This window comes from Somniosus microcephalus, chromosome 7 (assembly GCF_052327205.1).
Source record: "Somniosus microcephalus isolate GS21.2 chromosome 7, FLI_Smic_1.0, whole genome shotgun sequence".
In the NCBI taxonomy this organism is placed as follows: domain Eukaryota; kingdom Metazoa; phylum Chordata; class Chondrichthyes; order Squaliformes; family Somniosidae; genus Somniosus; species Somniosus microcephalus.
Genome location: NC_140993.1, coordinates 32,173,681 through 32,188,951, shown reverse-complemented (window position 1 = coordinate 32,188,951; position 15,271 = coordinate 32,173,681). Strand labels below are relative to the sequence as shown.

General features: G+C 41.5%; 1 protein-coding gene across 8 annotated transcripts in view; it reads right to left on the bottom strand.

Moving 5' to 3' along the window:
- Positions 1 to 14,943, bottom strand: part of ppp4r1 (protein phosphatase 4, regulatory subunit 1) — a 102,958-nt gene extending 88,015 nt beyond the window's left edge. For 4 of the 8 annotated variants that reach the window (XR_015078961.1, XR_015078960.1, XM_085992365.1 and 1 more), the window contains exons 1-3: positions 14,863 to 14,943; positions 14,566 to 14,610; positions 3,453 to 3,588 (exon numbers count right to left, since the gene is read on the bottom strand). Coding sequence is in view for 6 of the 8 variants with exons in the window: in XM_085992365.1 (XP_085848491.1) it covers positions 3,453 to 3,588; positions 14,566 to 14,610; positions 14,863 to 14,869 (188 nt within the window). In the remaining 2 variants the exon portion in view is untranslated. Of the gene's footprint in view, positions 1 to 3,452; positions 3,589 to 13,722; positions 13,814 to 14,565; positions 14,611 to 14,862 lie in introns of those variants that run through there. The other 4 variants (XM_085992361.1, XM_085992363.1, XM_085992362.1 and 1 more) reach the window with 4 other exon arrangements.
- Between the last annotated feature and the right edge of the window lie 328 nt (positions 14,944 to 15,271).

The window sequence follows — 15,271 nt, the reverse complement described above, 5'->3', positions numbered from 1 at the left end:
AAGATTACATTTGTTTAATCTGCACTTATTAGTCCTGGGGATACATTCCAGTCAACAGAAGCCAAAGGGGATCCCAGCACCCATCGAGTATGAAAAGCTGTCCCTCATTTAGAGTTAGTGGGCAACACTTCACTCTTAGCTGTGTGAATTGACAAACATCAGACATTTTAATTCCTTGAGAAAATAAACTGATTAAACGTTCACAAAAAAATTAGAAACCAATACCAAACTATTTTTTCTTCTATACTACTCATTCTTCACACTGCTACTGAATATGGAATTCCCTTACAGAAATCAACAAAACCTTTTACTAAAGCAGTCTTTCACAAAACCCAAACCTCATCTTCAGCATAATATTTTTATACCACTTAAAATCCCAATTGAAAAAGCAGATGTAAAGAATGCAAATAGCCCTATTTCCTTATTTGTACTTAAAAAAGCCTATACAGAATTTTATTACATTTCTTAATGTAACCAAATCACAAAATAACCTCTCAGCCACTTTATACTCAGATCCGCAAATTATTTAGTTTAAAGTACACTTCATGTCACTACACCCTACCCTTAATCTTACTCAATCACTCCGACACTACAGCCATATACACCACTGCCAATTTGGACAATTGCTGACTCAACTAACCAGGAACAAAAAAGTCATTTCCTGCTTCACAAGCACAGAATTTATTTTGTGGAAAAATTATGTAGCCACATTTGGAAGGATTCTCACGCAATCTGAACCCAAGCTTGCTGCTTCTGTTGCAATTATATGACAGCGCCGTTACTCTGCAATCAGATGGTGCATTGCAATTCGGTAGCACGAAGGAACACCTCAAAATGTATTCTCCCAGCAACTGGCTGCTGGGCTGAGGTGCGGGACACCACCACATATCACTTGTATTTGTGGCGTGGACAGAATAAGCGCTTAGCCCATTGCAGGTCTGTCTGGATCTTCCGATACTGCGGAAAGTTCACAGGCAGAAAAATTAAAAGTTGCAGTTCTGACATTTAAACATGGGTTAATGAACATTTGTTTTTTGTCTCAGAAATTTGCTTCTCAATGTAAACGTGGCAGATGCTAGAGTAGCAGGAACTGACACACCCAGAATTGTTTCTGTACAACTCGGGACAAAGGACTGCTGGCACAAAGTGCTTTCCAGCTTTTGCATGGGTTTCTGTACGACTGTATTCTATCACTGCGACTGAGACACAAACACAACGTCACACCTACCATAGAAACAGGAGTAGGCCATTCGGCCCCTCGAGCCTGCTCCGCCATTCAATGCGATCATGGCTGATCATCCAATTTCAGTACCCAGTCCCTGCTTTCTCCCCATACCCCTTGATCCCTTTAGCCTTAAGAAATATATCCAACTCCTTCTTGAATATATTTAATGAATTGGCCTCTACTGCCTTCTGTGGTAGAGAATTCCACAGGTTCACCACTCTCTGGGTGAAGAAATTCCTCCTCATTTCTGTCCTAAATGGCATACCCCTTATCCTTAGACTGTGACCCCTGGTTCTGGACTCCCCAACCATCGGGAACATCCTTCCTGCATCTAGTCTGTCCAGTCCTGTCAGAATTTTATAAGTTTCAATGAGATCCCCTCTCATTCTTCTAAACTCCAGCGAGTACAAGCCCAATCGACCCAATCTCTCCTCATACATCATTCCTGCCATCCCAGGTATCAGTCTGGTGAATCTTCGCTGAACTCCTTCCATGGCAAGAGCATCCTTCCTCAGATAAGGCGACCAAAACTGCACACAATACTCAAGACTTGGTTACCTTTTTTTTTTAAGCAAAAAAGTACAGTACATCTGAACATTTCAAATCTCATTTCAGAAATGTTCAGGAAGTTATCATTTAAAAAAAAAAACAAAGTTGCATAGTCAAGCAACTATGGTGCCAGTATTACATGCCACAATGCAGTAGAACATGGGTTTGTACCCTTGATTCACCACATTTTTGCTCAGGGTCAGCTGGGCGTCTAATAAAGGCAGAAACCCATTACTATGCTCAAGCGTTTCCTAACCAACCTTCCAAGAGATCATGCAAGTAGAGTTCCTATCCTCCTGATGTGAAATGCACACACTTCCCCACAGAGACACATCCTATTTACCCAACCCAGAGAAGTCAGGTGTAGTTGGGCAAGAGCCAAGGCTCTTGGCTCTTCTCGCTCTTCTCTTCTGCCACCCCACCCTCTTCCTGCTAGTTCAACATTCTTAGGAGGTGCTGTTCAGCTAGCTAAAGCTCTCATATTACCAATGCACGGCCTCGGTAAACTTCTATTTATTCAGCTAGGTCTTCCTACCCATTATAAAGCATTGGCTTGCAAAATTATCTGGAGTGGAGTGGAAAGAATACAGCCTCAATGACAGATTCACCATATAGCAAGTTACCAATTCAGAGTGTAGGCCACGTGATTCTTTACAGGGAGGCAGATAAACGCTGTCTGTATTCACACCCCTCCCAGAGCGGTTTAGAAAGCAGCACTTGCACAAGCTTAAGAGCTAGTCTCTATTCCAACTTCTTGGCCAGAAAAGGGTTGTGACAATCACTTGGAGGAGAAAAATGCAAGAAAAAGTGGCAATCATTTACAATTGTTGTTTGCCATATTACAAAGTGCTAGAAAATTTAAGTCAAAATAAAATTACAGAAATAAGCCACAATTAACTTTTCCTATCAATTTTATCTTTTCCCAGTTCCCCTCCCAATTGCAGTAATTAATGTTGGAGTAAGGCTCCATTGGTAATGACAGCCACCACAGTGAGCTTTAGGTTACCCGACCAAGGCAAGCATCATAATCGAGACTGAGCCCGTCTTTACTCAATGTCCGCACATTTACACTTTTCAGCAGGGTCAGGATTTGGCGATTGCTCTTCCCTTAATGTCAAGACAAGGCCAATTGCAGTGCTCCACCACTGCGTAAGCCAAGATCAGCTAGCGCAGCATAGACCAGAAATCAAACTTGGACCTGCCTGGTTTACACGACTCAGTACCACCCCACAGTTACCTACAAGATAAACATCTTAACATGGAACAGCAAACTTTAGTTATGTTTCCAGTTAGCAACAAAGAGCATATTATAAATCACATTCATATGGTACTAGACCAAGTCTAATATACAGGCTACTTGCGAAAATACTGTATTTTAAAGTTTTAAATGCAAATAATAAGTGCTTTATAATTAAGCTTTATCTTAACCATGCACTGATCAAATCGCAATATTATGTATTGTGGCTGTACTTTCTCAGAACAATGGGATGAATCTAATATTGTCCCGTTTGATTTTATAAGCTGATTTACTATATTCATCGAATGTATATCAGAAATTTTGGTATGAAATATGCTTACCATTGAAACAGAAACTTTAATCTTTAGTAGTTTAAAATAGAAGAGATAAATATTTATTTCACAGGGATTATCTGCATAAGTGTACTTTGCCACATCATACCTGTTAAACGTGTTCTCACTAGCAATGTACTTATCCAGTCGGCCCAACGGTGTTAGCATCTCGTCCTGAGAGACAAAATCCAAGGCTGAAGGTATAATAAGGACATCAGACTCTGAGCTGCAGTCATCCACACCAACTGGCAGAGACATCAGAAATGTTATTTGTAATTGCAACCTATTTGAACTATAAATCTGAACGACTCCTTATACACAGTGCTGACATAATAGGAAAATCGATGTACTGTACTATAAAGTCACAAATCACCTGCCTGTTCAGAGCAGATACAGTAGCTAAAGGCACTAGGGTGCAAAATAGTATTTGCTTCCGGGACAACGCTGCTTTGATAAACATTGTAGTTGAGCTAGTTGAAATACATCTTTGATGTACTGGACTTCATTAAGCCAACTGCAAAATGATATTAAATGAGACTTTCTTCCAAACATTCCACTGCAAAAGCACAGCTCACAAAGTAATGTGGAGCCACATTGCTATTTGATTTGATTTACTAGTCTCTGACTCTTTTTTTTTTTAAGGTGGAAAGTGACAACGAACAGATGTCACTTGAACACAGTAGTGTCACTTCCATCAAGTTTCCCTGACAGAAACACTAAGATTTTATTGTAGTTTTGTAAGTATCAGAATTAGACAGCTGATTTAAAAGGGAGCGCTCCACCTCGGTCAGCTCCATGGACTTATCCTTGGTCTGGGAAAAGTTAGCTCTCAGTTGGTCTTGCAGTAGGGATGCTAAATTGACCCAAGTGCCCTGGCTTAAGGAGAGTAAAATCAGCCAAGGTTCCTATCTCTCACCACCAGCTGGAAGTGCATAGATGCCGGGTAAGAGTAGGATAGGGCAAGATTCCCTCAGTTAAATAGCTTGCCAGCATTAATCATAAAGGTCACGTGAATAATGACCAATTGAATGGGTCTTCAAAAAGACTCCCAATGTCTGATGGAGTCAAGGGGCGTGAAATTCCAGTCTGGGCCAAGATGCAAGTGAAGTGGCTCTCCAGTCGAGCGACTGGAAATAGGTGGAAGTTGGTTCCACCAGGATTCTGCCTCCTTTTCACCCTTACAAGAAATTCCAGTGGAGTGGGGGTGCCTGAGCGAATCTTCCAACCCACTCGCCCAACATTAAAAGGACACGTCTGGGGAGTAGTCAGGCTACAACAGGAATCCCGTTCATTACGCCCGGCGAGCTGACGAGAGTACCGATGAGGCACAAGAAAAGCCACTAATAGTCTCTCAAAGATAATCAATTCTCAGAAGGTATCAATTATCTATGCTACTCAAGGAACTGGTTCCTTTAGCAGCTGAAGAATTTCTAAACTCCCTTTTGTCTTGGGCCCAGAAAGGGCCTCAGGCAGAGCAGGCTTTGCTCCAGCTTTAAATGGCAGATGCGACTGAAGCACTCTTGCATGTGCCAGCCACCCCGGCAATGCCAGTAACTCTGTCCTCACAATTTAAAGAGAGGGTCTGCATCTTTGGGGATCATAGACTTACGACCCACTCTGCCACCAGAGCAAGTGGTCGGAAATTTGGTCCCAAGGGTTTTAGGTGACATGGGGAGTGGAAGAAAATTGGTGGAAAAAAAGTGTTGGGAGGCCCAGGGTAGAGTACACAGAATATAAATACACCAAGCAATTTAGTACAACATCCCATGACAAACCGTACAAATTTCTACACTTACCACATATAGCTCTCCGACTACAACAATTTGGCATAAAAAGTCCCACTGGCAGCAAGAAATACCAGCTTCTAGGCAGATCCGAGCAATAACAAAAATCACTCGTCACAAATGCCCATCTATAAAGTACATATTTGTAGAACATGTAGTTCTAATTATTCCATACCCACAATCTTTAACCAGGGAGCTGCTCTGTTGACAGTTTACGTGTGCATGTGACCAACTCCGCACAGCAACAAGCGCTGGTGACCAGCCTCAATATTGATCTTCGAGGGACAATCAGTACCAGCTGGCTACATAACACAATTCAACTGGGGCTCCCTCTCTTGGCTCAGGCGCTTGGTAAATGCCCATGACCAGAGAGAACACAGCACAGGAGGAAGCCTGGAAGCAGACTTCCAATCTGACCTCAGCCATGGAATGTGTAGAGCCTTCAGGGAGGGAGGAAGAAAAATTATGAAAAGGGCACCCAAGGCTACAATCTTAAAAGCAACACTTTGAAATGAGCAGGAAATATGAACGACAAATGCAGCCCTATTTCTATCTTCACATTTTGGTGTTGTACCAAAATCTACAGCATTGAAATTGTTTGAGTCTGAATTTACAACACCTTGAAATTGTTCAAATTATCTTAGATAGTTCATGATTAACCCTGGAACTAACAGATTTAAAGGGCTAACTTTATAATTTCAAGCTTCTGGATAGGGGCCTCACCTGTCGGAAGCACACATCAGAAATGCAGGGAATCACTGTCATTTAAATTCCCCAAAGGACTTCAATAGCTTGGACAAATGTGACCTATCTTTCACAAAATCATGCCAACTATATCCCCGATTATGGATTCTAGCAATTTTAACACTACTGATGTGTAATTCATTGGCCTGTAGTTACTTGAATTGTCCTTTGCTCCCGTTTTGCAATAGTGTAGCATTTACAATCCCTCGATATTATCCAGCGCAGTTGGGATGATGCAACAACTAGCATTTATTTAGCACCTTTTAACGTAGGAAAATGTCCCAAGGTGCTTCACAGGAGCAGAATCAGACAAAAATTGACACCGAGCCAAAGAACGAAAGATTTTCAATTTTCTCGCCTATTTTTCAATTCCCCTAGTTTATTCCGTACAATGTTCTTATACTAATGATGAATATAGGCATCATCCCTTCTCTAATCTTGCAAAAACTCTAGCCTCCTTTTCCACCAAGACCACCGGAGTAAAATTGTCCTCTACCGTCACACAATGTTCATAAAAGGCCACCTTCTCATGTACCATGCTTTCTTGATTTACTAGCCCAATAATTCAAACACATTGTAGTCACTAATCCCCAGATTCTTGCTTATTACCAGATCAGTATTTCTGATTCTTTGCTCAGCTAAATTAAATAATCAGAAAATGCTGGAAATATTCAGCAGGTCAGGCAGCATCTGTAGAGAGAAACAGAGTTAACGTTTCAGGTTGATGACGCTTCATCATCGACCTGAAACATTAACTCTGTTTCTCTCTCTACAGATGTTGCCTGACCTGCTGAGTATTTCCAGCATTTTCTGTTTTTATTTCAGATTTCCAGCATCCGCAGTATTTTGCTTCTGTTTAAATTAAATATCACTCGTGCTCTTGGCTTGGAGACATGCTGCTTTAGAAAACTATCTTGAATGCACTCAATAAACCTAGAGTGAGTAGTCTAAAAGGAAAATTTAATAGCAGAAACGTTCCACAATGACCACCGAAAGATGTTCAGTTAACAAAGCGAGCTCTCATCTTTTGTTTGCAGCTTGAAGTTTGTTACAAATGTAGCTTTACCCCAAGCAGTGCATTTTCCAACCTCCCCTTGCTTGACCAGCTCCTCGTAATTTTACACACCTCAATTAGGTCTCCCCTCAGCCTCCTCTGTTCCAAAGAAAACCCCAGCCTATCCAATTTTTCCTCATAGCTAAAATTCCCCAGCCCAGGCAACATCCTCGTAAATCTCCACTGCACCCCCTCTCTAGTGCAATCACATCCTTCCTGTAATGTTAGACCAGAACTGCACGCAGTACTCTAGCTGCGGCCTAACTAGTGTTTTATACAGTTCAAGCATAACCTCCCTGCTCTCATATTCTATGCCTCGGCTAATAAGGAAAGGCAAGTGTCCCGTATGCCTTCTTAACCACCTTATTTACCTGTCCTGCTACCTTCAGGGATCTGTGGACATGCACTCCAAGGTCCCTCTGATCTTCTGCACTTCAGTGTCCTACCATTTATAGTATATTCCCTTGCCTCGTTAGCCTTCCCTAAATGCATTACCTCACACTTCTCCAGATTGAATCCCATTTGCCACTGTTCTGCCCACCTGACCAGTCCATTGATATCTTCCTGCAGTCTGCAGCTTTCTTCTTCATGATCAACCACATGGCCAATTTTTGTATCATCTGCTAACTTTTTAAAATCATACTTTCTACATTCAAGTCCAAATCATTGATCCTGTCCTGATCCCGTCTTCACCCACGCACTTGCAACAGGGGTTGCTGGGTGGCAATCGGGAGTAGGAAACCTGGCTTAATTTCTTCCTCCTTAATTCAGGGGCACTGTGGCGAACTGCAGTCCGAGCTGAAATGACCAAACTCGGCCTAGGTCAAAGACTGAACGGAAGACCTTTCTGGTATGCACAGCTCAGTCACAATTATAAAAATCACAAAGGGCTGAGTGCCAAGCAGCCTATTTTAATTGTTTTTTTGTTTTTTAAACTCAATTTGATCTTTCCTTCTCTATATTGTTTCTCTTACTAGTTAGGTCTACATATTGTTATCAAAGAATACTTAATCCAACTGAAGAATGAAGCTTGCAAAAAATCAAGTGGCAGGCTGACTTGAGACTTCTGCAAAACAGCAGGCTTTTTACCAGCTGCGCAGCTAAGCCAACAAGCCAAGGTAGATGCTTTCCTAAAAGATCACAAACTATCATATTATGTTGAAAGTACACAAGAGGGAAGAGTTAACATTTTAGATTATTTAAAAGGAAATGTAACTTTCATGGTGTTACTGAATAAAATAATTTGTTTTTAAGCAAATGGGACACTTTGCCATGCAGCACAGGAGGCCATTCAGCCCACTGTGCCTGCTCCTTGAAAGATCGATCCAACTCGTCTCTCTCCTGCTCTTTTCCCCATAGCCCTTCAAAACTTCAAGTATACATCCAATTCCCTTTTGAAAGTTACTATTGAATCTAATTCCACTGCCCTTTCAGGCAGTGCATTCCAGAGCATAACTGATAACAGTTCTCCAACATCACCCCTGAACAGCCTAGCTCTAATTTTAAGGTTATGCTCCCTTGTTCGGGACTCTCCCATCGGAGGAAAGTTTCTCCCCATCTAATCCTTTAATTACCTGAAACACCTCAATTAGATCACCCCTTCATCTTCTATACTCAAGGGAATACAAGCCTAGTCTGCGCAGCCTGTCCTCATAATTTAACCCTTTTAGCTCCAATATCATTCTGGTGAATCTGCGCTGCACCCCCTCTAAGGGCACTATCTCCTTTCTGAGGTGCTGTGCCCAGAACTGAACACAGTATCCCAGATGGGGTCTAACCAGAGCGCTGTACAGCTGAAACGCAACTTCCATCCCTTCGTATTCCAGCCTCCTTCAGATAAAGGCCAACATTCCATTCGCCTTATGGTTTGTAGCTGTCCACACGCTTTTAGTGATTCTGTACTTGGAAACCCTAAATCTCTCTGCTCATCCACAATTCCTAGATAATACTGATCTGTCTTTCTTGGATCCAGAGTGGATGACCTCTCACTTACCCACTCACTTAATCCATCAGTGTCCCTTGGCAACTTTCTGTTCCTATCAGCACTATTTACTAACCTAACATGGCATCAGCAAACTGAAGATATACGGCTCTCTATTCCTTCATCCAAGTCATTTATAACTATATAGTGAAAAGCTGAAGACATATGTGAACCCCCAGGTGTCTCTGTCCTTGCACCCCCTTCAAAATTGTACCATTTGTTTCATATTGCCTCTCCTTATTCTGTTCCAAAATGCATCATTTCACATTCTCTGCATAAAATTTCACCTACCATGTGTCTGCCCATTTCACCAGTTTGTCTGTCGTTCTGAAGTCTGCTACTATTCTCCTCAAGTTTTATGTCATCTACAAACATTAAAATTATTATGCCCCCTATACCAAAGTCCAGGTCAGTAATAAAAATATCAAAAAGAGCACTAATCCCAACAGCAACCCCCTGGGGACACCAATGTGCTCTATTTTATATCCATGTTGCCACTGCCTCTTGCAAAGGCTTCAATTTTTCTACAAGTCTATTTTACGGCACTTTATCAAATGCCTTTTGAAAATTCATGTACACATCAACGGCACTATTTTCATCAACTCTGTTATTTCAAAGAATTCAAGTTTGTCAGACACAATTTGTCTTTAACAAATCCATGCTGGCTGTCATTATTAATCCTTGTTATTCCAAGTGAAAATTAATTTTTTCCCGGATTATTGTCTCTAGAACTTTCTCCAGCAATGTAGACACGGGCTGACTGGCCTGTCGTTACCCGATTTATTCCTCACTCCTTTTTTGAACAGGGGTGTAACATTTGCAACCCTCCAGTCCTCTGGCGCCATTCCCATATCCAAGGAGGATTGAAAGATTAAAGCCAGAGCGTCCGCTATTTCCACCCCTACTTCCCTCAGAAATCTAGGGTACATCCCATCCGGACGGGATGACTTTTCTACTTTGAACATTGCCAACCTTTAAGTACCTTCTCTTTATTTTATCCTATCCAATTTCTCTACCCCATCTTCTTTAATGTGACATTGCATCGGTCTTCGCAAAAGATGACGCTGCCAAAGTACTCATTTAGTACCTTAGCCATGCCCTCTACATCTACAAGACGATTTCCCTTTTGGTCCCTGAAGTGGGACATCGGCGTCCTTCAGGAATTAAGGGGTTAACAATGTCACTTGCACACTAACAACAACAGTTGAGACAGAGACCAGTGGAGACAGCTCAGACATGCTGACCACAAGGTCTTGATGCTTTTCAAGATTAGATGAAATTAGCTCAGAAGCACCATCTACGATTAACCAGAAACTATGGAACCTAGAGATAAGTAAAACCACACTGGGCACAGCGAGACAGAAATGCAGACATGTGGTTTTACTAAAGGTTACAAAATATAACAGGTGAAATCATAAAGATCATGTAACAATAAAATATAGGCGAAAGTTTGAGTGACTCGAGATTGGCTAATTCCCTATCAGCAAGTGTGCTTTAAGCCAATTAAAGCAATGTAATGGCAATGTGTACGGCGCTACCATGACTTTTGAATGCATAAATATGTAACGCTTACTCTATCAATTTGGAGAAGTCTCCTGGTGCACCAGTAGAGATTATCTCCCCACTGGTGTAATAAAGACCACTTGAATAACGATCTAAAACCTTGTGTCGAGTGTTGGTTTAAAATACTCCACAACAGTCCCTAATCCGCCCCACCCTTCCATTGTCTACCCTTTTACTCTATGTTTAGAGACGACTTTAGTGTTCCCTTTTGTTACCATTAATCTTCTCATACACTCTCTTTGCCCCTCTTATTTATTTTGTCTGTTCCCCTCTGCACTTGCTGTATTCAAGGGATATGGGGATGGTGGAGTTGAGGTAGAAGATCAGCCATGATCGTATTGAATGGTAGAGCAGGCTCGAACGGCCAAATCACCTACTCCTGCTCCCATTTCTTATGCTTGAATCTCTACTGTATTATTAACCTGACATTTAGCAGAAGCCTCCTTGTTCTGTTTCACTTTAATCTCAATCAAGAGGCAAACACTTCTATATAACTCCTACTCCTAGTTATCTTTCCCTTAAATAAAAGTCCTGAGATTTAGGTACAAAGATTAATTTCAATCTTTGTTATATTGCAAACTTCTATTTCCAGTGCCTTTCTTCTGAAGATTCACAGATCTCCCCTGTTCTACTTTTTCAGCTTTGTGTCACCTCTTGGCAGTTTATTTTCTCCCCTTGAGTTATCATAGTCCGCTCACATCAGACTGGGCCTCTGCACCAGAGCAGCATTAACGTAGATGAATAGGACTGACGCATCCAAGTGAGAAATGAAAACCAGACTACAGAAATCCACACACTGGGTGTCACAACTATTTCAATTATCTTTCATTACTTGAAACCTGTCCCCGGCAGACCCCATCTATCTGTAGGATTGTACTGCAAATACAACCCAACCAAATATGAATGTAGGAAGCCTATATAATCTAAAAGCATTAACCATGGATCTCTTTTCAACTGTCTAGCAAAAATCCAAAAAGATTTCTTAAAAAATTGTTTTGCTAACATGTCATTTACTATAGGAGTTACTAACTAAATCAGCCAAAATATTTCAAGTTACTTCACTAGGGCCTTGTGTGGCTTGGAAAGGCAATTTCCAATTATACTACAGGGGATTTGGAAACGCTATTGAATGTTGAGGATTATTTCTTCTCCTCACGCCAATGGTTCAAAAAAAAATGTAGTCTGCACTGCTGGCATCTCAGTTATTATTTATATACCTCAACTTGAACTGATACCAATAGCTCCCATAGCAAGGATGTTTGAATTGGTAATAAGAAACCCAAGTATTGGTGCTTGTGATGAAAGACCTCTGTATGCTGAAATCCAAGCTGTCCATGTCACTCGATGAAACCACCCATTTACTTTACTACTTTGCAGTCAGCAATAAACAAGATGGCACTCACAGATGGAGAAAGTACAACCGAGAGAGATGGTGTTAGTCTATCCATCTGACAAGGTAAAGCATTTGCTGTCAGAGATAGCCATACATGCAGTATGCTCTTGCTGCCCTATACATTACCCTCCTTGGCAATCTACCAAAGGCTGCAAATAGTGACTTTCAAACAAGTGCTCATGCAAAAGCTTGCTTTCATGTGGGTCTGGAGATGTAGAAACCACTCTGGAACACATAGGGGGGCAGTTGCTACAACACCAGGAGTTGCGGGTAGGATTACAGAACCACTTCTTGAAGTGGTTCTGCAAGACATATACGCCATAAAATGAGAGCCGATTTCTTCCTTTCTTTTCCTCACCCACCTAAAGGGTTAAGACTTCCCTAACAATTACACTGTTGAATCCCACGTTATAGGCAATATCCACTAAAGTCAATAATCTTGAAAGTATGTTTATTATTTTTGAAAATATTTCAAATTATAATGGATAAAAAACACCTTTTTCTTAGAAATTCGGTTATCTGTCCGCTTCTCCCTCACCCAAATTTCACAAACAAGAACCAACAGGTTTACTTTAGGCTTCTGCCAATACCACTTGAAAACCAAGTTAACTATACCCTCTAGTTTTCCATCCCACCGGGGAAGCACCTCAATTTACACTCCGTGCCTCCCTCAAGCAGCCTAGACTGGACCAGGAAATCAGCACGTCGGGAAATCAGATGCAAATCTGTAATGTACTGGTCCGTGGGATAGCACAGTGGTGATTCATTACGTGCAACCTCAAGTTCTAATGTCCTACATTTTAAAAAATTCAGCAAGTTATTAAAAGGGTACTTAAAACATGATCTTGATATAACTGACGGCTGAGGCGGTGTTACAAATAACGCCACTGTACATCAAATAAAAAACAAATTCATACCACCATCTTTCACGTCACTACCAGGTTGGTAGAAGGCGAACTAGATGGATCTTCGTCTTTTTTTCTTAGTCTAGCAATTCCTATGCTCCTAGATATGAATTTTCCAATTAAAAGCTATTCCCTGTCCAGTTGAAAAGAAAATCAACTGGACTGTCATTGTGTACGCATGTGGGCAAAGCTTGTGTACATATTGCATCAGCCACTACAGATGCAGACATCACAGCACCAAAGCAATACAATACAAACGTATACTTTGGAAAAAATATCTACAACAAGTGCACATAAAATTTAAGACCTACAAGTATATATACACACACATCTTACTAATTTAGACATTGTGCTAAATGAACAAAAAGTCTAAAGGACAGTCAAAACTGGATGCCAACCGCTTAAAAACGTACATCGGAAAGGAATACAGAAACAAGTGGCTAATGCACGCAAGTCGTGCACCTTCTGCTTCAGATTTCATGTCCAACTGTACCATTTCTCATTCAATTTAAACAGGTCATTCATTTTAAAATATCCCACATTCAAAATAATTTTTGAACTTTCAAGAGGGCCACAAACTCTGCTGTCGCAACTGTCAAAAAAAGCATTTTTGACAGTCTACACTTAACAGAATAGGCCAAAGACAATTCAAAAAAGAATTGGTGGTGCTCTCACAATTGCTTTGTTTTCCTGCATTGTTTCTGTAAAGCCTGTTAAAATCCCAATCTTACAGACCACAACAGTCCCAGGTCTTTATTATGTTAACAAGTCTGGCCAGCAGCAGTAGAGTTGCTACAATTGGTCTCTCCTGGGCCAGAGAAGGAAAAAACAATTCTGACAGGATGCCTACTCTGGTTATCAAAAACCCCTACTGGAAACGACTAACATTTGGACATCAGATGAGGATAGGATCAGACTCAGCTGTGATGCAGTTGAACAGCCTGCTGCCACTCACCATCCAAGTCACACATGAAAAATGGCCACTTGGACTAGGTACTGGAGGGCGCCCTTACGCACAAAATCATAACCCAGCATGGAGTAAGCACCTTCAGAAAAAAGGGAGAGAGAAAAAAAAATCAACTGGACTGCATTGGTTTGGCAACTACATTTGATGCTTTCATTACACATCACTCAACTCCAACTTACTGCTGTACAAAGCATGTGAAACGTTAATACTCCCTCCAAACATTTTCAACTGGCGCTGTGTCAGACACACTGACAGCACGGAATTTCATGAAACATTAAGAGGATCCTCACTATCTCGGAGCACAAAATGCCACGGATGTCCCCATCTCCCCTTAAATAAAACGTTTCCCTCTACTTTTAAGAAACTACCCCACCCTCCCCCCCCCCAAAAACACCAACCTCCTTTTTTTTTAAATAAGTCTTTTTTTAAATATTTCCCCAACCAATTTCTCGGCTTCTTCATTTCCGCTCCAACCCTCCAGCCTAACCTCCCAATTCCCCCTTCCTCCTGTCAACTCAAAAAAAAAGCAACACAATCAAAAGATTTTGGAAGGCGAACATGTTCCCACACCCCCTCCCTTTCTCTGTCTGTCTCTGTGAGGCCGAGGGGTCGAAGCCCCATCACCGCGGGCGCCCGGTCTATGGATTCGATTCCTGGGCTTCGGCCACGGTCTGGGGCTTAATTTCCGCTCCGGCCTCGACCCATTCGGGACTGCGCCATAATAAACTCCTAATAAAAAAAAGGGGGGGGGGATTAAAAGCCCGAGTGAGGAGAGGAGAGGGAGTGAGGGGAGAAACACTGGCCCGGGCCCCTACCCCAGACCCCACTCACATCCGTCCAGATCCTCCTGCAGCTCCTCCTGTACCAGCGACAAATCTGCAATAACAAAAAAAAATCCATTAAAAAAAAATTCGAAATTTAAATTAAAACCCCCAAACTCCTGAAAATGACAGGGTGTTGACACAACCAACTTTTTTTTAAAAAAACTTTTAACTTTTCAAATTAAAAAAAAGACATTTACAGATAAAGTTGTTGAGATTTTTTTTTTAAACACTAAAACGAACGAGTTTGTGGAAATGACTGCTGCGGTTAAAATAAATAAATAATTCGGAGCCAGCGCTCGCCTACCCGCCATCTTGCCCCCCTGGTCCTACATTTAAAGCGCTCCCCGAATCCTCGCTCTCGACGCGATTGTGTGCGTCTCCACCGGAATTGGTCCGGGTAGTGCCCATTGCCCGGAAGAAAAGGCCTGCGCGCCGCAGGGCACTGGCCTGTGTTGTCAACAACGCCCAACATAATATATTCTGATTTAATCTGATAAGTTTCCTGTGTTTTTATTTATAATTTGGTGTTCATTGTTTTAAAAAGAAAAGTAATAACTTTTATTCATTTCGATTTTGATTGATGGCACCTGAGGCCAACCCCAGTGTCAGCCTCCTCGACCAATAAGGGTAGAAAAGGCCACCTCCTCTATTTGGATATGAATTAGTGAAAAGAGATAAATCATAATCCCATTTCAATACATATAGAGCTGTGC